Below are 21,939 nucleotides of genomic sequence, written 5' to 3'. Positions count from 1 at the left end.
GCCCCCACCTTGGGTCAGGCCTATAATGATGCCCCAGAGGTTGAAGCAGTTAAAAGAAAAGAAAAAAGCATAATTGGCCACATTTAATAGGATATTGTACCACAAAATGCAAAAGATAGCCAGGACAAAATAATCAACACGTGGGCAAAAGCCAATACATGAGCTCTACCCCAATCCATGGTCATCACCCTGGTTCCATGGGCCCTAGATGAGCCTTCTTTATCAACTAGGAACACATGATTGTCCCAACCCCTGGAGGGCAATGAACTGCCCTACGTCAAAGGGGGTAATCACTGCTATATCTTACACATCATGCTCTTGTCCTTTGAGCCTTGAGCAATTAATTAAAGAAAATTCATAAAAGACAAAAGGCATATAAAGAAGGGTGGAAATTCAAGACCGGGGCACCTCATGTACCATGATTGCTTCCTCCTACACATTACCTACCCAGGTGTGGGCTTCCCCTTATCTAGCTACCCCTATGCCCCAATATGTGGCCCAAAATTGCCCTTCTCATTCCCTACTCCATTCCACTTATTTATCACTTGCCACCCCCCTTAGAGGGATGTACCTTGGACATACTATTCCCGTTAAGGGCCGAAACCACCTAATAAGGTACTTGGTTAACCCCCCTTTGTAGCTTGGAGACACTAGCACATGCCAAAGCCCACCACAGAATGACATGCCATTATGAAGTGCCCACTTTGTTATCCATGATTTGTAAATTCTTTTACCCGATTATTTTAATGACTGGTTGTACTGGAAGCCTAGGGGACGCATTGGATCTTATGCAGGCTTATAGGTGGTTTCCATTTGGGTTTAGTCTCCCTATATGAGATCCTAACCCCAAAGGTCTACATTGGCACATATAGGGTGTGCATAGAGAGCCATTGGCGTCCATAGCAACAGACAACACTCCATGGATCTTCATCGATGCTCAAAGACTACTAGCGATCCAATTTTGGGATGATGGTGATATGCTTGGTACATTATGCCCAACAGGCCCCCACAGGAGCCCCACACTCTTGGTAGGTGTCCCAGGATTTGTACGATGTCATGGCAACATTCATTCCACTACTTGGACCCTTGCAGAGGATCTACAGGCGTCTCTGATTCATACGGAGAACCATGGGTTCATTTATGTGCCCTCAGACCCATTGGGAGCACCACAGATCTACTACTTGGTGAACAAGGGGCCACCCCCTTGTCCATCATATTTCAAGGAATTTATTCCTCCGTATGGCACTTCAGCACATTATTAGGCCTTTGGAGGGCCCCACGACATATACATATTATTATTTGGCCCCTTGTGAGGCTTATTTTTACACTTGTGAGCTAGTTTGGTGGGCTTGTCACCAATAGGGATTTTATTTGCACATTATTTTATCATTAGGGGCTAATGTAGGCCCATAGGCTGATTTGAACTCCTTAGGAGGCTATATATTGATGTTGGATACATTCATTTGGATCATCACTTGACTTGGGATCTCTCTAATCATAGAGAACTTCATATTTTTTCCTTGGAGGATATTTTTTGGGAGACTTTCTTTAGTTAGCTCTCAGTCCAGCTAAGCAATCTAGCTACCATCATCAAGACAAGCCACAGGCCATCAAGTAGCAAGATCAAGCTAGTGGATAAATTTTGATGTATGGATTTGGGCTATTTTTCTTGTCTTGGAGCTTTGTCTTACAAACAAAATGTTGGTTGGATATATTCTATAACGTTGTAAGTGAATTTTGACGTTGTTATTATTGTTGCTACATACTGCTAAAATTAGGGCTATTTGTTGCATAATTGAAATGTGGAATTAAGCATGTTTTAGCTAATTTAATGTATGGGCCAATGTTATATGAATGAAATGTCCTAGAGATTATTTGTCTCGATAGGCTTGCATCATTTGCTGTGAAGTATAAATGCTTGAAGGCCACTTTCCTTTTCTTTCTCTCAACATTGGATGAAGCTGACTTTTTGGGCCTACTTGATCAAAAAACCAAGTTCTTACTCATCATCATCCTTAACTCCATATCCCCAAGTGAATTAGGCATTGATCCCTCAAAAAGGGTGATCATTTTAATCCTCTTTTCCCCCTTTTCCCTAGGTCTAGCCCCATTAGGTCACCTAGGGCATCAATTTCTCGGGAATTGACACAAGGAAAAATTTCGATCTCCTATAGGTTGCTGCACTGGTGGGTCCCCTCTCCCTCTCCTCCAAATTTGAGGTAATCCTAATGACAAAATCTCTGGGAATCCCAAGCCCTAGCCTTAGGATCAAATTTTTCCTAGGCATCCCCAAGGCTAGACCTCAACAGGATCAATTCAACCTTTGAAGTAAATATTCTTGTTTGGTCCTTTCCTTTCACCTTGTCCAGGATAAGAACATCATTGGTTGCTACATTCCATCTCCAAACCTAGACTGGCTCCACTTGGCCCTATGTGGTCCCACTTCTCAATAAAGATTATTTTTCAAGGACCATTTGGGAATCCAAGTTTCCTAAGGATTATAGGGATTGAGAACCTCGTCTATAAGCCTATTCCTTCTCCCTCAACCCTCCAATCCTCACCCCTTACCCCTGGAGGACCAAGTCCCTTGCTTAAAGAGCAAGCAAGTTCCATTCTTCACTCCATCCTTGGGAAAGGGTTTCCAGGGTCACTTTCCACCTATCCATTGACATATACTTTACAAGTGATCCCTACACTACCGGGACTCCTCCCATCGGTGAAAGTCTGTAAAGAGCAGGGAGACTTAGCTGTGGTGATAGTGGGCTAAGCCTCCACCATTGCCCTTAACCTAGCAGTTGCCCTCTTAGGAACCCCTTTTAGGTCCCCTATTGGTTTGAGTGGTAACAGGGACTACCCCCCTTGACTTAGCTAGGAGAGAGTCTAAACAGAGTGAGTAGGGATCAGAGTGACAACCCCTACTTTGAGCGTTGTGCCTTAGGTGTTCACTTCAGGCGACAATAGGTTGAATAGCAGAAACTAACATGTATGTCACAACTTGGTGACTATAGCTATGTGAAGTTAAATTGTAAGCGGTATAAGTGATAATGGGCGAACTTTGTTAGTCCCTGGTGCAGGCCTCCCAATCTAGGTTGAAAACATTGGTAGTTAATGAGCATGGAGTTACATTTGAGCTTTGCCAGCGGAAATTTGTAACGTTATTGTCATGTATCTTATTTTTTTTCTTCTTTCTTCTATATGTTACCTCTACACTCTGCAACGATTTTATCCTTACCTGTTGATTTATTGTGTCTACTTAGAATCTTGGTCCATTGTTTTTCCTTTTATTTATGATCCTTTTACATAGTTTTTGTCATTGGTATAATTAGACAAAATGAGATGAATGTATCCAAAAGGATGTGTAGAGACATTAATACAATGTTCAGTGTTGGCATGACTGCCATTATCCTTTCATGCTTTACAATTCCTATAGAATATAACTAAGTTTCTCATCTGACAAAGTGTTTATCCACTTATAAGTTCATTTACAGCTTCTAGCGAGTGTTGTAGTCCATTGTTTTGCCTCATATTTGTGATCCTTTTGCATGAATGTTTTAACTTTAATATATAATAATACGAAATTTGATGGATGATTTCAGTAAGCACTTTTAGATACATTAAATACTATTTTCAGCTTCATCTTGACTACCATTTTCCTTTCATGCTTACAGTTTTATCTAGCATAAAAGTAGGCCTTCCTTCTGACAAAAGTATTTATCTATGTACATGATGCAGGGTCCTGGACCAGATGCACACATTGTCTACATTGATGGTGCATTTGATCTCTTTCATGCTGGACATGTGGAGGTAATATGGATAGCATTAGTTTGATTCTTGAATATCGAGGGCATTCTTTAAATGATAGTGTTTTAGATGTGGTGTGTTTATAGCTCTCACATTGTTAAGGGAAGGCCAGGCACTAATTTATAACTATGCTGAATAATATTCCATCTTTTCTATGCTTTTATATTTTCTTGTCATGTTTGTAAATGTGAGTAGTGTAGATATTATTTACATTTGGAGTCTGAAGTCAGAACTTTAATTTGGTTAAGGCAATGTTGTTCATTCCATGAGATGAGAATCTGGAGGAAGGAGGTTACTCAGTGGCTAGGATTGTACCATATCTAGTGAAAGTGAGGAGTGCATGGAATTGTTTGGAAGTACACTCTCAGATTGTTGCTTTAACTCCCCTATCTCTGCTCTCGCATGTTTGTGGGTGGGAAGGTGTACACAAGATTCCTGATGCTTAAGTCTATTGGGTCAGAGATTCAGATGGACTTGGCCTTTATGCCATTTGAAAGGAAATCTGGTGCATGGTGAATATGGCTTTTGGGTGTTTTTAATTTAAATTGACAATACATGCATCTTTTAATGATGTAGTGAAGGCAGATGGAGGCAATGCCACTTGCTGACCCCTAATGTCCTCGGTTAGATTGTTACAATGGCATTTAGGTTTTGAAGTCAAGGCCAAAAGAGAGTGGCTAGAAAATGTTCTCCATATGTGCATGCTTGCAAGACAAATTTATGCATCATAGGTGACTAACACATTCTTGGTCTCAGCTAATGAAGTAATCTTTTAATACATAGAATCTCTAAAGGAAATAAATAATATGTTTTTTTTCAAACAAACATGGATTGTACATTCAAATGAAAAGAATTTGTGTGGGCTGGGTTAATAAAGTCATTGGCTGCAATGATATCATTGAATGCCTTTTCTTTTGTAGATTCTAAAACGTGCTCGGGAGCTTGGGGACTTTTTACTTGTTGGTATCCATACAGATCAAACTGTCAGGTAACATTCACATCAGATATTTAAATCTGCTTATTGTGCATCTGACTGTAATATGCGTTATTCTCATAAAGTTCACGTTAATTTTGTTTGTTTTCAAACTTCAGAACATTTGTACAAGGCAAACAGTTAATGAACACTTTGGGGGTTAGAGACTGGTAGTATCATGCATTATGCATGCCTTGAATATGCATGTGAATTGCAATCATGAAAGAAAATATACATTTGACATTTTTCTATCATTGAATCTTGTGTATTCTTTAATGACTCACTGTTTGTTGAATCAGGAAATCGATTCATGAATTGTAACACAGCGGTATGAAATTTAGTTATCTGTAGCTAAAATAGATAGATCTGCTATTGGAGTCTTGTATCATGCTTTATAGAAATAGGCAACTTCTGAATTTTTGCTATACTAATGTTTGAAATTTCTTCTTTTTCAATTTTTTGTTTTTTGTTTTTTGTTTTTTTTGTTCTGCATTGAAATTTATGTATCCTTTGCAGATATTTTCTGCATTGTCATGGTTGAGATTTTTCATTTGTTAGAAGTTGAATACATAGTGATTTCAAAATATGCCAAGTTCATTTGTTTTAAGATTGTGCATGTAATCAAATCTTAATGCAGCTGTTGAAATGAGCCTTACTATTTTTCCTTTAATAATTGGTTAAGGCATAGCTAATCACAGAGTGCTCTTTGATTTATTGACCTTCTTATTTGTGTTATTGCAGTGACCACAGAGGGCTTCATCATCCTATAATGAATCTCCACGAACGCAGCCTTAGTGTGTTAGCTTGTCGATATGTGGATGAGGTTATAATTGGCGCTCCATGGGAGGTCACAAAAGATATGGTTTGTCCTTTTCTCTGTTGTATTTATAGCATCTCTTATACAATTTTGTATTTTTTGTTATCGCATTTTTCTCTCTACCATTTTCAGAATTGAATACAAGTTTAGTGATACTTTGTTCCGTTTCTATTTAGGTCAGAGGTTATTGATCATATGAAGATATCATGGTGGCATAAATTCATGAATAAATTTATGATAGTGTTTTTGTAATTTGCTTTTGAAATTATACTAGCATGCAGAACTTATGGATGTGTGTCCTGTGCGATATCCTTTTTATGACAAACTTTATGGAAACCCTTCTTTTGGGTAAATAAGTAGTTTGATTCTTGTAAGCATGAACTACAGATTGTTCCCTTACTGAAATTTTGTGAAAGCATAAATAGGTTGGAAATTACTATTATTGCATTTGGGAGAAGGATACATTGCAAATCCATCTTTTTTAATCCTGTGATATCTGTTGTTAGATTTTTGTGGGCACTAGACTTAGTGCACACACACATCAGATATGGTAAAAGTCTCAAATTAACTTTTGAAGAAATTTCAACCCCCACTTTGGTTATCAGTTTTCCTTATCACTCCATGCATTTAATTTTAAATCCAAACATGATAAAAATTCTAAAATCTGGAAATGACAATATTTTCTGAAAACACAAATTTAGAGATTTCACAACCGCTGAAATTGCAGAAATAAAACACAGCAAAATTATGACAGCCACACATAGAAAATAACACTGATTTTTGGTCAATGTGACCCTGGAAAAACCCCCTACAACTCTTGGGGAAAACCAGTTTGAGAGTTCTTCTTTATTTCTGAAAATGCTTTTACAGAGAAACTGAAATACACAGTAAAAATTCCAGCAACCACAAATTACAACTTATCTCGATTTTTGTGCTTGAACTCCACCTCGAAAATCGTGCCAATCAGCAAACAGCCAAAACATAATTTTTAACAGCAATAAAATAGCATTAAATGCTGTATAGCTTGCCTTGAAAAATGTACCTAGAATTTGCTGTACGGACTGTACGGATTTCAGCAATACGATTGCCTTGAAATTCATGCCCAAATCTGCTTCAAAATTCATGCCCTTGCTACTGTCCCTCTTCCTCGATTTCTGTGCCTTTCTCCTACTGTACGTTTTGCCTTGGGATGCATGCCAATAAATGCTGCTGCCCAGATTTGCTGAAATGTCTTCTTGCTGCTCTCCTTCACTTCCTCACTGCTCATAAATTTTCTCCTTGCTCTCTCTTCTCTTTCTCTCAAATGCTCGTGAAAGAATGAATTGATATTTTCTTCTTCTCTTCTCCTTTTATTATGTAAATGACCTTTTGGGTTACCCTAAGATCTAATGGTTGAGATTCATTTAGATCTAGGGATGAGAATAAATGTGCATTTAATTCTCACTTTCTATTTTTTTTAACTGACCCACTTAAATAAAGACCCACTTAGCGTTTTATTTCCATAGTAACTTTTTCACTTTTTAATTCTTCATTGACTTTAATAAAGTCACCTTTAAATTAGAATGTAACTTTACCACTTATAAAGTCACTTTTAAATTTGAATGTAACTTTACCACATATAAAGTCACTTTTAAATTAAATTGACTTTACCACTTATAAAGTCACTTTAGAGAAAAGTAAAAATAAATTTGGACACTTTTCCTTAGGCCAAAGATCAAAGCCTTAGGGAACCACTTGTTCTCTGGTACTCAAATTTTAACACTCCCTCTTATCGAGGAAAGTGTTCCTCACCACTCCCATCTTGTCTTTGAAGTAGACATGCTTGCCCCGTGGTAAGGCTTTGGTGAAAATGTCCGCTACCTACTCATTTGTGCAAATTTACTCAAGCTTGACAACTCCCTTTTGGACATAGTCTCTAATGAAGTGTTACTTGATCTCAATATGCTTTGACCTGTCATGAAAAACTGGATTCTAACTGATGTGGCCTCGTGCAAGGTATCTTGAAGCCACTTGGGCTTCCTCTTCCCTGAGCATGCTTCTCCCACCGGAGTGAAAGAATCCTCATCATCATCAGAAGCCTGAACTCCTGAAGGCCTGCCAATTGACCTCATGCCTGAATCTGTGCTTGTAGATGCTGAAGTACCGTGCGAATTGTCCATTAATGGACTACCCTATGAACTGCTATGCGGACTGCCTTGCATGCTGCCCGAAGAACCACCCACCTGACTCTGAGAGCCACTGCTCACTGATGGACTTGACACTGTAATTGATGTACCTCCTGATCCCTAGCCACTAGATCCCTGTGACTAACTCAACTGCTCCTGAGGGTCTGGTGACTCTGGATATCCCGTGACCTCCTAAAAGCTCTCTCCTCCTCGAACTTCACGTCCTACCTGACAACCACTTTCCTTTATGCAGGAATATAAATCCGATAAGCTTTCGAGGTCTCGCTATAACCCATAAAGATTCCCTTGTTTGTTGTGGGCTCTAGCTTGGTCCTGTTCTCCTTGGGGACATAGGAATATGTAAGGCACCCAAAGATACAAAAGCGCCCAACATCAGGCTTCTTCCCAGAAAAAGCCTCCTCCAGAGTCACTTTCCCCAAGGAATGATGTGGACTCTTGTTCTGCAAGTATACAATAGTGTTGCAGGCCTCTGCCCACAAAAATAAAGGTAACCCCTGATAATGAAGCATGGCTTTGGTAGCCCCTGCAATGGATATGTTCTTCCTCTCTGCAACCCCATTCTGCTGGGTGTAGTAAGGAACTGTGAACTCCCTCCTAATGCCTGCCTCAGCATAAAAATCAACAAACTCACCAAGGGTATACTCCCCTCCATAGTTCGACCTGAGGACCTTGATCTTCCTACCTGTTTGGGTCTCCACAAGACCTTTGAACTCTTGAAACCGCTTGAAGACCTCACTCTTGGTTTTCAAGAAATAAATCCATGTCTTCCTGGAGTGGTCATCAATGAATTAAACATAGTACTCATAGCCACTCAAGGATACATGAGACATTCGACCACTCACATCGGTATGAATCAAGTCAAGGATCCCGGTCGCTCTACTGTCACTGCTGGGAAAAGGGGATCTAGCAAACTTCCCTATAGCACATCCTCTACATCCATCAAGGTGATCAGAACTGAAATCTGGCACACCAGTGGGGATCTCCGACAATGTACTTAAGGCCCCATGATACATGTGCTCCATCCTGCGGTGCCAAATCTCACACAACTCTGAACTGCTAGATCTGTTGTCGGTCCTGTCTCGAGTGCTGCTACTTAATGCCATCAGGGGCTGGAATGAGAACTTATACACCTTGGCATGGCGCACACCAATCTCTCTAGCTGAAGAAGTTGGAGTTCCCCTAGGATATATAAGCACCTGCCCTCTCCTGAACAACACATCATACCCTCTGTCCTCAAGTGCCGAGACGGATATCAGGTTCTTCTTCATTCCAGGTACATATAGAACATCTGACACTTTCAAGGGAGGTTTGGGTCCCATATCAAATGTCAATGTCCCCACATCGGCTACTCTAACAATGCTGTCATCACCAAGTACTACCTCCATATCAGTGTCACCCTCTGAAAGCTCTGAGAAGTACTCTCTGACTCCTGTCATGTGGTGGGAAGTGCCACTGCCAACATACCAAATGCTAGAAGATGCTCTGCTAGTAGCGCGGAATGCACACTCCCTTTGAACCTGTATGGCAGGTGATCCTGGACTAGTGGCCTCACAAGCTATGAATCCAAACTCCCGATCAAAGCTCTCTGAGAAGCTCGCTATCTCTGCAAAAGCTGCCATGGGTTTGTCTTTCCATTTCTTGTTCTTCTTCTCCGGACAGACAACAACATAGTGTCCCAAATTTTGACAATTCCAGCATTTGATTTTGGAATAGTCCTCCTTGTTCTGCTACTTGCCTTTACCTTTGCCTTTGCCTCCACTGTCGGAAGCTTGCTTCTTTGCTCTGCCCTTCTTGCCTCTTGCTAACAATGCCACATTGTCATCCTCCTCCACCTGTTTGGTTGCCCCAAGATGGTTCTCTCTGATCTCATTCTGAATGCAATCATCCCACAACCTCTCCCAATCGGGAAGGTTTTCCTGTGCAACAATACCATCCACAAAATTCTCCCAAGTCTTGGGAAGACCATTCAAAGCAATCCTCACCAACTCAGTGGGTGCAATGATCTCACCTACGGCTGCCAACTCATCTCTCATTGAAGTGATCTTTGTGAGGTATGCTGTAGCACTGTGAGTCTTAGCCATTTTAATGGCCTTCAGTTGTTCTTTTAGGACCATTTTTCTGTTTCCATTTGAGCTCTGGTAAAGACTGGTCAAGGTTGTCCACATCTCATGTGCATAAGTCTTTCCTCTCACATGAGGAATGACATGGTCTTTGATTCCTTCCAAAATCAATCTTTTTGCCTTAACATTCTTTTTGTTAAACTCTGCCAACTGTACAAGGTCAACATGCACTACTACTGGGTTCTGTGTGGTATTTAGCATAATGCCCCAAACTTCTGCTTTCTCAAAGATGCTCTGGATTCTCTTCTTCCATGCACTATAGTTGTTCTGCCCATACAACCTGTCTTCAATTCTCAAACCCAAAGACATGTTTCACTGTTCTACCAAATTGAAATTTTCAAATCTATGGTAAAGGTTTCTGTTTTCTATGTAAAAAATAAGCTTGCTGTAATTTTCACTTCACTGGCCCAAACTGTACTTTTTAGTGAACCAAGCTCTGATACCATGAAGAAATTTCAACCCCCACTTCGGTTATTAGTTTTCCTTTTCACTCCGTGCATTTAGTTTTAAATCCAAGCATGATAAAAGGTCTAAAATCTGGAAATGACAATATTTTATGAAAACACAAATTTAGAGATTTCACAACTGCTGAAATTGCAGAAATAAAACACAACAAAATTATGACAGCCACACAAAAAATAACACAGTGATTTTTGGTCAATGTGACCCTGGAAAAACCCCCTACAACTTTTGGGGAAAACCAGTTTGAGAGTTCTTCTTTATTTCTGAAAATGCTTTTGCAGAGAAACTGAAATACACAGTAAAAATTCCAGCAACCACAAATTACAACTTATCTTGAATTTCGTGCTTGAACTCCACCTCGAAAATTGTGCAAATAAGCAAAAACAGCCAAAACATAAATTTTTATAGCAATAAAACAACATTAAATTCTATACGGACTACCTCGAAAAATGTGCCCAAAACTTGCTGTATGGACTGTACGGATTTCAACAATACGATTGCCTCGAAATTCGTGCCCAAATCTGCTTCAAAATTCATGCCCTTGCTGCTATCCCTCTTCCTCGATTTTTGTGTTGTCCCTCTTCCTCGATTTCTGTGCCTTTCTCCTGCTGTACGTTTTTCCTTGGGATGTGTGCCAATAAATGTTGCTGCCTTGATTCACTGCAATGTCTTCTTGCTGCTTTCTTTCACTTCCTCATTGCTCATAAATTTTCTCCTTGCTCTCTCTTCTTTTTCTCTCAAATGCTTATGAAAGAATGAATTGATCTTTTCTTCTTCTCTTCTCCTTTTATTATGTAAATGACCTTTTGGGTTACCCTAAGATCTAATGGTTGAGATTCATTTAGATCCAGGGATGAGAATAAATGTGCATTTAATTCTCACTTTCTATTTTTTTTAACTCACCCACTTAAATAAAGACCCACTTAGCCTTTTATTTCCATAGTCACTTTTTCACTTTCTAATTCTTCATTGACTTTAATAAAGTCACCTTTAAATTAGAATGTAACTTTACCACTTATAAAGTCACTTTTAAATTAGAATGTAACTTTACCACTTATAAAGTCACTTTTAAATTAAATTGACTTTACCACTTATAAAGTCACTTTAGGAGAAAAGTAAATGTAACAACCCAGAATTAAGTGTAATGTTCCAACACAAATTTATTGTTGTATTTTTCTGAGTTTATTGAGTTTACATAGTGTGTTGTTTTGACAAATAGTTTGGTGACCCATTGTTGTATGATATTTTGTTTACAAATTTAATTTATATAATTTTTATAGTGGAGATTTCACATTATGGGAAGACACTTCAACAACCATGACTAATCTATAAGGCACTAAGAAGTATAAGAGGAAATGACAATAAATTTGAACATGAGCAAACTTGTAATTAATTTATCATGAATATACATAGTGAGCACAAAGATAAGAGGACTTGGGGTATTCTTTCTAGCAAAATAACTTGAATATCAGACCTCCACAGGATAAGATTGTTGAAGAAAGTGTAACTAGGTTCGATCTTCATGACATTGTAATTATGATTTTTGTAAACAAGAAAATGAATTTATTATTATTCCTTGCTGCATGGGTTTCATGAGCAAGAGGTTTATTTTATAGATGGCTCCCATTGAGAGCCTTAGGATTTATTATTAAAGAGTCAAAGTCATGAAGAGCTCTTCTTGAGCAAATATAAAATGTATATGAGTCAACCTAGAGTCTAGATCAACCCTCCAAGACAAGCACAATCCTCCTGAAGACATCAACCAGCAAAACGATGAAGAGAACAATCATGTTGGCCTCAAAATATATATAACTGTCAAGTCGGCTCATAAAAGGTGACACATCGGTTCAATGGACATGTCGGCTTATTATGGAGACGTAACAACTATATATACCCAGCTAGGGTCACCACAGAAGGACAGAATCTCGGACAAGCCTCTGCAACTTCAGATGAGGACAAAACTTCGACATACCTCTGAAATCTCGGTGACAATTACAGTGATCTCCTCACATACTTCTCTGCAGTCTCGGCCTAGTTAAAGGGTCACTGTAATACAATCTTGGCATAGTTGCAACAGACCTCGGTGCAAGGAGAACAGAGCTACAGTCTCGGAGAAGATCACAGTGCAGAAGAAGATATAGTCATAATCTCGGCATTCATGTTAGAGGAAGAATCTCGGTGTAGTATATATCCTAGACACAGTCATGTCCTTGGCATCACTGTGATCATGATAACAATCATGATCCTAATAAAGATGAAGACCTCGGTGCAACAGTCACATGTATATACATACATATCTCATTATGGAAACCTCATCAACATGATGATGATCTCAGGGAGAAGCAATGAACTAAGTAAAGATGGAGATATGGTGCAGCAATGATGTTCTCATGAATATCTCAGTGAAGGTGCATGAATGATGACCTTGGTGAAGCAGTAGTGTTGATGATGATCTCAACAGTGACAAAGAAGAGGATTGGTGTCTTGGTCTTGGAGTGGCCTAGTAGGTCAAGGGTCATGGTCTTGGTATTTGTCAATTGGAATCTTTATAAGAAGAATTTTGTGCTGGTTTTTCTTTCCAAGAGGGAGAGGTCTTGGCCCTGGCAGAAAGCCAAACATCTTGTGTTCTTGTCTCTTTGTTTTTGGGAGCTATTTGATGAACTAAAGAAGACACACTCTAATAATAAGGAAAGATTGTACTAATAAGAAAACTTCTCAAATAGTTATCACGCTAAGAAGAATCACATTAACTCCAATTGCTCTTGGTTCTTCAACATGGTATCAGAGATAAGGTGCTGAAGTCAAAGGAAGGGCAGCAAAGAGACATTCAAGGATAAAGTTTCAAGAAGGATATCAAAGCAGGTCGAAGGATATCGAAGAGAAGGTATCAAGATCTGCATTTAAGGATCAAGCCCTGGATCAAAGAGTCAATCTACAACAACAAGATCTTTTGTCTCCACAGTCATCATCAAAAGGCCACCAAGACTCTCATCAAGATGTCTACAAAGCAATATAGCTCAAAGGACCTCAAAAACAAAGATCACATCATGTTGGAAAAGGATGAAACCCTAGAAGCAGTCCTGATCTACACTACAAAAGAAGGAGGTTTTGGCCTTGGCAGAAAGCCAAGCATCTTGTGTTCTTGTCTCTTTGTTTTTGGTAGCTATTTGATGAACTAAAGAAGACACACTCTAATAATAAGGAAGGATTGTACTAATAAGAAAACCTCTCTAATAGTTATCATGCTAAGAAGAATCACCTTAACTCCAATTGCCCTAGATTCTTCAACATGGTATCGGAGCTAAGGTGTTGTTGTCAAAGGAAGGGCAATAAAGAGACATTCAAGGATCAAGCTTCAAGAAGGATATCAAAGCAGGTTGAAGGATATCAAAGAAAAGGGATCAAGATCTACATTTAAGGATCAAGCCCTAGATCAAAGAAGCAGTCTACAACAACAAGATCTTTTGTCTCCACAGTCATCATCAAAAGGCCACCAAGACTCTCATCAAGATGTCTACAAAGCAATATAGCTCAAAGGACCTCAAAAACAAAGATCACATCATCTTGGAAAACGATAAAACCGTAGAAACAATCCTGATCTACACTACAAAAGAAGGCAAAGCATATTGAAGGCAAGAAGGCATTGTCATCTTCAAGGTTATAAAAACAAGCAAGGAGCATCTCCTTGCCCTAGAAGAAGATCATCTAAAGAAGCAACAAATCATCCTCATTAAAGGGAGCAACCTTTTTCTATTGAAGAAAGGCTTTTTCATCGGAAAGAAGATCATCCAAGAGGAAGCTCTAATACATCTTCTTCAACCATCATCAAAGTGATCAAGTAGAAGAGTTCATCTTCACTTGTCAAGTAAGTACTTTTCATTCTTTAATCAATTTGGTAAAATGACTTCGTAGTTGCAAGGAGATCTATAAGTTGGATGGGTCATCAAAGGTCCTTGCATGGAATAAGGAGGATTTTCATAATCCTCATAGATAAGAGAAGTCAGTGAACATATCAAGGTCTCCTTTGAATTCATGGGAGGGAACTCTTAAGGTCCTCTCCTCCCTATGTAGCAAGAAAGGAGACATAAAAGAGATATATGAAATGCTAGAAAATATACTCTCCGAAATACAGTGAAGAAGGTCATATAGACTTGATTGAAGGTATCAAAGAATGAAGGAATATCTTCATGAGATCTCAATTGGGAGATCCGAGAGAGATGATAAGAAGATAATCATCATTAATTAATAAGCAAGGTAACAAATGTCCATGAACAAGAAGGTTACCTCATTCGACAACTTGTGGTCTCTATGCTAAATAGAAAAAGACAAGTTGTAGGCAAAAAGTGTTGAAGGTTAAAGGACTCAAACATTTGCAGAAAGGAAAGGAAAGTTTGGTTCTCAAACAAGACAAAATAGTATAGCTAAGATTATGGAAAGATTATGAAAGCTCATATCACCAGATAGATGGAGGAAGTTGAAGAAAAGGGCCAAGGAAAGAGGGAGTAACAGATCTCTACTATGATTGAAATGGTATCCCTCACAAAAGGGTCCTACCATAAGCTTCTGTTATAGATATGACCATGATAATTAGATGCATTGTGGCATCATGGAAGCATGAAAAACAAGAGCTCATGACATCACCATGGGAATCATGAAGGACAAAATCCATGGCAGTCAAACATGAAGGATATAGCTCTTGGGAACCTCATTGGACATTGCAGGAAAGGAAGAAGTCATCTAGGACAAGGCTCATCATACATCAAGTCAAAAAGGAAACATTTTCCAGATGGGGATATGCAAGATCCTCAAGATTCTCTAAAGGAATCCTCATCGAAGGGTTCACTAATCTAGAGAGGAAGCAAGTGTTTCATCAGGAAATCCAACTTATGGAATTCATGAGATGATGGTATGATGACATGAGAAATGAAGCAGATCAAGGGATTGAAGATCTTTTCAATCAAGGAAGCTGTTGGAAGAAGCCTAGATGACCTAAAGGTAAAATGAGGTATGTATGTTTGTATTTAATATTGTAATATCATGTCGTATGGTTGTAGGTGACATGGATCATTACTTCTATCTTAAGAAGCATGATCAAGAGAAAAATGATCTCCTCCTCTGAAAGGATGCAGGAAGGCATAAAAGTCACACTAGATGAAATCAACATAATATGTCCTCATATGAAGTATGAGGTGGTTGACTACAATCAAGAAACTTTGATTGAAAGCTCCTGGGAATGGAATGTGTGAGGAAGGAAGAGATCGTGAGATATGCAACCATGATGAAGGCAATCAACATCCAAAAGACCAAGAAGATTTGACTAGGAAATCTCTCGGAAAGATATGAAGACTGATGGAAGTCTGAAAAAGATGAAGATTGTTGACAATGGATATCTTTGGGAGATGTGTCAACATGTATGCAGGATGCTGATACCTACAGGAAGATGTCATGATGAAGAGCCATCTCGTAAGGTACTATTTGATTTAATGTTATGTTTTGATTTCTTGAATAATATCTGGATGAGTTCATGTAGGGCTACTAGAACAAGAGTTGTAAGTACAAGTACAACTAGCATTCATGTGGTGGATGGAAGTCCCTGAAAGAAACATGATGAGGAAGAAGTATCCATATGACGAAGGTTCCAGATATGTATCAAGAAGGCTACTTTTCATGAAGAAATGAATGACATCACGAACCAAGAAGGAAAGTGATGGATGGGTAATGCCCTACAAGGAAGAAACTCGACTGAATTTCATGACATCAAGGAAAGAAGTTGATCAAGTAACTGAAGGACCCACGAAGTAGAAGTTGCTAATGAAAAGGAGAGTCCCTAGTTAAGAGGGAGCTCTGACAAGTTCCTAATTGAGAGGGAGCTTGGACAAGTTCCTGGTTAAAGGGAACTTGGGTACATTCCTTTACAGGAATGCGCATATCTTCCCTTGTTGAGAGGGTGAGATAGACACAACATTCTTGTGTTCATTTGGGAAGGAAGAATGGAGGATTGGGTAGTCATCTGGCATCCAATGCTCTTTGAGGATGTGCAGAGCATCCAAGATAAGAGTAGGCAAGAGGACCGATATTCTTTGAGGGCTGGGAACCCAAGATAAGAATAGTCCTAGAAGGTCATACTCAGTTGACTCTCAGGTGGGTATGTACCTTGAGAGATAATGATGAAGGTGTCTATAGTCATTGGTCTCGCCAACATTGTGCTCTAATCTGATGAGAGATAAAGTTGTTAGTCAAAGCCTTGTTGTGGAAACAATGTTTGTTACTATGATGCTATACAAATGGGTTACCAATCCGATTCTTCTTATGAGAAATTCTTCAGATTGAGAATGACAAAGGACCATCATGAATACCTCCCTAGTTAAGAAGGAGTGTTGACGAAAGTGTAACTAGGTTCGGTCTTAATGACATTGTAATTATGAATTTTGTAAACAAGAAAATGAATTTATTATTATTCCTTGCTGCATGAGTTTCATGAGCAAAAGGTTTATTTTATAGATGGCTCCCATTGAGAGCCTTAGGATTTATTATTAAAGAGTCAAAGTCATGAAGAGCTCTTCTTGAGAAAATATAAAATGTATATGAGTCAACCTAGAGTCTAGATCAACCCTCCAAGACAAGCACAATCCTCCTGAAGACATCAACCAGCAAAACGATGAAGAGAACAATCATGTTCACCTCAAAATATATATAACTGTCAAGTCGGCTCATAAAAGGTGACACATCGGTTCAATGGGCATGTCGACTTATTATGGATATGTAACAACTATATATACCTAGCTATATATGCAAGGAGAACAGAGCTATAGTCTGGAGAAGATAACAGTGCAGAAGAAGTTATAGTCAATCTCGGCATTCATGTTGGAGGAAGAATCTCGGTGTAGTATATATCCTAGACATAGTCATGTCCTCAACATCACTGTGATCATGATAACAGTCATGATCCTAATAAAGATGAAGACCTCGGTGTAGCAGTCACATGTATATACATACATATCTCATTATGGAAACCTCATCAACATGATGATGATCTCAGTGAGAAGTAATGAACTAAGTAAAGATGGAGATATGGTGCAATAGTCATGTTCTCATGAATATCTCAGTGAAGGTGCATGAATGATGACCTTGGTGAAGCAACAATGTTGATGATGATCTCAACAGTGACAAAGAAGAGGATTGGTGTCTTGGTCTTGGAGTGGCCTAGTAGGTCAAGGGTCATGGTCTTGGTATTCATCAATTGGAATCTCTATAAGAAGAATTTTGTGCGGGTTTTCCTTTCCAAGAGGGAGATGTTTTGGCACTGGCAGAAAGCCAAACATCTTGTGCAGTGTTGCAGGAACCGTCCTCCCCCACAATGATCCAAAGGCAGATTTGCGTCCTGTACGGATCCACCACCGATCCTTTGGCGGAACCGCGGATTGAAAAATTGGATCCGCGGTTCCTCCTTTTTTTGGCTGTTCCTGGAAAATTTGATTCGTGGGGGCCCGATCCGCGGGTCCTACTGCCCGATACGCGGTTCCTATTTCTCGATTCGCGGATCCGGAAAGGATCGGGTGCGGATCTGTGGAGGTTCGAGCGTGTATCCACCGCGGATCGCGAGTGGAACCAAGGGAAGGTGGACGGTACCGCGAGGCTTTTTTTGTTTTTGGAAATTCCGAATTGTTCTTTGAAGAACTAAACTTTCTGAATACTCCTAAGGTGCCTCTTGATGCTCCCTAGATGCTTCCTAGATATTCCCTAATGGTAATGTTAAATTCTTAAAGTAAAAGTGACATTCTCGTTTATCTTTTTTTTTTTGGTAAGTACCCATGGGGGATTTGAACTAGTGACCTATCGCAAGGAGTGCCTTAACAATGCACCCATTCACCGTCAATTCAAAACTCTGTGGGCAAGGGCATTCTCGTTTATCTTTCATTTCCATCCTTTTACTTAAATTTTTAACATTACCATGAAATGACTAAGGATGTTTGAGAGTGGTTCCAACCTCATTAGACTTCATATGGAGAAAATAGAATTTCATATCCCATTCTAAATTCAACAGACTTAACGGTTTTCAAGATCAATGGGATTGTGGCGTTTCATTGGATTATATCATGTATGAGGGCATGCGATTGGCATTTAATGAAGAGCAACAAGCCCTATATGTACCCCAGTGTTGGTGTTATTGATTATTTGAACTCCTTTGTCACGGCCTTAGCAATTATGTACCCTTCACTCAAGTCAAAATCATTGAGTAGGCATGTTAAGCTTTCTCTACCATATTATAAGGCTTGGATTAAGTTGTTTGATCAAAATTAGGCAATGTTGACTAAAATCCCTATAGAATTGAAGTAGAGGCAAAGGCTAGACAAGAGAAGAGGAATCTAGATTGTAGATGGTTGACGCTGGAATAATTAATCATTGATTGGCATTTAATGAAGAGCAACAAGCCCTATATGTACCCCAGTGTTGGTGTTATTGATTGTTGAACTCCTTTGTCATGGCCTTAGCAATTATGTACCCTTCACTCAAGTCAAAATCATTGATTAGGCATGTTAAGCTTTCTCTACCATATTATAAGGCTTGGATTAAGTTGTTTGATCAAAATTAGGCAATGTTGACTAAAATCCCTATAGAATTGAAGTAGAGGCAAAGGCTAGACAAGAGAAGAGGAATCTAGATTGTAGATGGTTGATGCTGGAATAATTAATCATTGATGTACAATGGATGCCATATCTATCTTGATTTATGTAAAAATATGCATGTTTTCATGTCTTCTACGACTACAACTAATTTGCTGTTTTGGATGTTTCTTTAATATAAATGCAAAAAAATAATATATATATATATATAGTAGATGCTTCCGAAACGCTTCGCTTCCTAGATTTTTGGAAAATGACGCTTCCGCGTCCCCGCTTCCAAAAAACTTCCCTGTTTCATACCCGCTTCATGCAACATTGATCTTGTGTTCCTGTCTCTTTGTGTTTGGTAGCTATTTGATGAACTAAAGAAGACACACTCTAATAATAAGGAAATATTGTAGTAATAAGAAAACCTCTCAAATAGTTATCATGTTAAGAAGAATCACATTAACTCCAATTGCCCTTGATTCTTCAACAAAGACAACCGTATATATTTATGTATATCAGTGTTCTTTCCCAGCAGTGTATACCCAACAATTCGGCCCAAAAGAGATACCAATAAATCAACAACTCGACCCCTACAATAAACTCGGAGGAAAAGAAGGTTCGTATCATGTCCGCATTTTTATGTTGAAAATTGGCAGTTAATGGATGAATTTCCTTGAATAAAATTTCATTTCTATCTATTCTAGAATGATTTTCTAAAAATAGAAAGTCATGTTTATCAATGCAACTATGACTTTCCAAAATTAGTAAGTCACCTTGTTTCAATTGGTAATCATATATATATGATGGAAAATCACTTAACTTATCCTTAATTAATCTTAATTGTTTATTTTTAATTTAATCATCAATATATTTAATATTATTATTATTATCCTTATGATACTATAATATTATAATTTTTAAAGTGAAATTACATGTATCCTCTCCCTCTTGGCACTCAATCATGCCACCTCCTCTCTCTCTCTCTCCCCTTTATGGCACTCGTGTCTCTCTCTCTCGCTCAATGGTGCATTATTCTCTCTTAATGGATTCGTTGTAACAACTCTTACACCCTCTTACACATTAAAATCTCGTCATAAAAAGATTCTCTTACACACTCTTCAATGCATATGTAACTCCTCTTTATAGCATGAGTTATTAAGGCATGCATACTCCTTATGGCATGAGTTACAAATGCAAGATTCCTTCCTAAATGGAAAATGCGAGTTACTCCTCAAGGCATGTGATGTAACTCCTCCTCAAGTCATGCATACCTCCTTCCTCCTCCTATATATGTGTGCCTCTCATCCTCTCTTTACATTCACTTGTGCATTGTGAAAGGAGAGTACGAACTTGAGAAAGAGAGAGTTAGAGAGACTAGAGAAGAATTGTGTGAGAGAGAGAGAGTCTTGAAGAGTAAGAGTAGATATTTGTGAGCCAAAGTGATTCAGTGTTTGCATCAACTACTGCTATCAAAGATCTTCCTCATATTTGGGTGAACTTCTTCTTTCTCTCATTGTATTCTGTATCTCCACTGAACAATTGATTTCTAATAGAAAAAGAATTTGGTTGGGTTTTCCTCTTGTGGGTTTTTCCCTGGTCATTGGACCTAAATTCTCTGTGTCTCCTTGTGTTCTTGGCTGTCTTCTATTTTGCATATGGTTTATATGATGTATGTTCTATCTACAATTACTTAACTAATATTGTAGAAGAAAGAAGTTTTGGAATAAGAATTGTTGCAGCATATAACTTCAGAATTTGAATATGGTATCAAAGCTTTGGTGAAGACAAGTTCAAGAATGTCAAGTGCTGTCCACTCTATTTACAACCCATTTTCTGCTTAAATATCTCTTGCTGTCCACTCTATTTACAACCCATTTATTGCTGAATTATCTCTTATTGTCCACTCTATTTACAACCCATTTTCTGCTGAGATATCAAGTGCTGTCCACTCTATTTGCAACCTTTTTCTGCTGAAATATCACTCACTGTTCTTTCTACTTGTTGCTCATTTTCTGCTGAAATATCTCTTGTTGTCCCTTTCTATTTGATGTTGAAATTTTGCCACATACCAACGAAATAACCCTTCTCTATAGTTTGATCTAGTTTGGTGTGTTTATCATTCGATACATGACAATATGCTATGTTGCCAAAGATCTTGAAGTGCTTGACCTCTGGCTTCTTCCCTGTGAAGACCTCCTCTAATGTTATCTTCGCAATGCTCTATGAGGAACCCTGTTCTATATGTATAGTGCTATGCTACATGCCTTTGCCCATAGAAAATAAGGCATATCCTAGTCATATAACATTGCCTTTGTTGCCCCAACAATCATTCTGTTTTTCTGCTTTGCAACCCCATTTTGCTGAGGGTTGTATGGAGATGTCCACTCTCTCCTGATGCCCTCCTTTGCATGGAACCCCGTGAAGTCTTTATCTGTATACTCACCTCCATTGTTCGTACGAAGCACCTTGATCCTTTTTCCTGTCATATTCTCCACAAGAGCCTTAAACTCTTGGAAGCGACTGAAGACCTCATTCTTGGTCTTCAAAAAGTAGATCCAAATTTTCCTGGAGAAGTCATTTGTGAAGGTCACAAAATACTTGTACCCTTTGAGAGATCTGGTGGACACTGGGCCACGAATATTTGAGTGTACTAACTGCAACATACCACTAGTTCTATTGTCACTCCTTGGGAACCTTGCCTTTGCGAGTTTCCCAAGTACACACTCCCTGCACATGTCATCGTGTTCCGTGCTCAATTCCGGAACCCCTGTTACAGTCTCTTTGAGCAGTTTGAGTGCTCCATGGTGTAAGTGTCCCATCCTCCTATGCCACAACTCTCCCAAGTCTCTGCGACTGTTACTACTGCTGATTAGTGCCTTTGGAGAATTGGACTGCAACTGATACAACTTGTTGATTCAAACCCTAATCTGTTTGACTTTCTTCTAGCTCTAGCGTTTGATGTACACCT

General features: G+C 38.8%; 1 protein-coding gene across 2 annotated transcripts in view; it reads left to right on the top strand.

Annotated features, from left to right (window-relative positions):
- LOC149158987 (ethanolamine-phosphate cytidylyltransferase-like) overlaps nucleotides 1-21,939 on the top strand; it is a 298,370-nt gene that overhangs the window by 128,544 nt on the left and 147,887 nt on the right. For both annotated transcript variants that reach the window (XR_016261737.1, XM_089436387.1), the window contains exons 4-6: nucleotides 3,733-3,804; nucleotides 4,722-4,789; nucleotides 5,516-5,636. Coding sequence is in view for 1 of the 2 variants with exons in the window: in XM_089436387.1 (XP_089292513.1) it covers nucleotides 3,733-3,804; nucleotides 4,722-4,789; nucleotides 5,516-5,636 (261 nt within the window). In the remaining variant the exon portion in view is untranslated. The remainder of the gene's footprint in view (nucleotides 1-3,732; nucleotides 3,805-4,721; nucleotides 4,790-5,515; nucleotides 5,637-21,939) is intronic.

This window comes from Pinus tabuliformis, chromosome 5_2 (genome assembly GCF_031772625.1).
Source record: "Pinus tabuliformis cultivar Carrire ecotype Pingquan chromosome 5_2, CPIR1, whole genome shotgun sequence".
In the NCBI taxonomy this organism is placed as follows: domain Eukaryota; kingdom Viridiplantae; phylum Streptophyta; class Pinopsida; order Pinales; family Pinaceae; genus Pinus; species Pinus tabuliformis.
The sequence above is the reverse complement of the archived record's forward strand: the minus strand, read 5'-3'. Positions and strand labels throughout refer to the sequence as shown.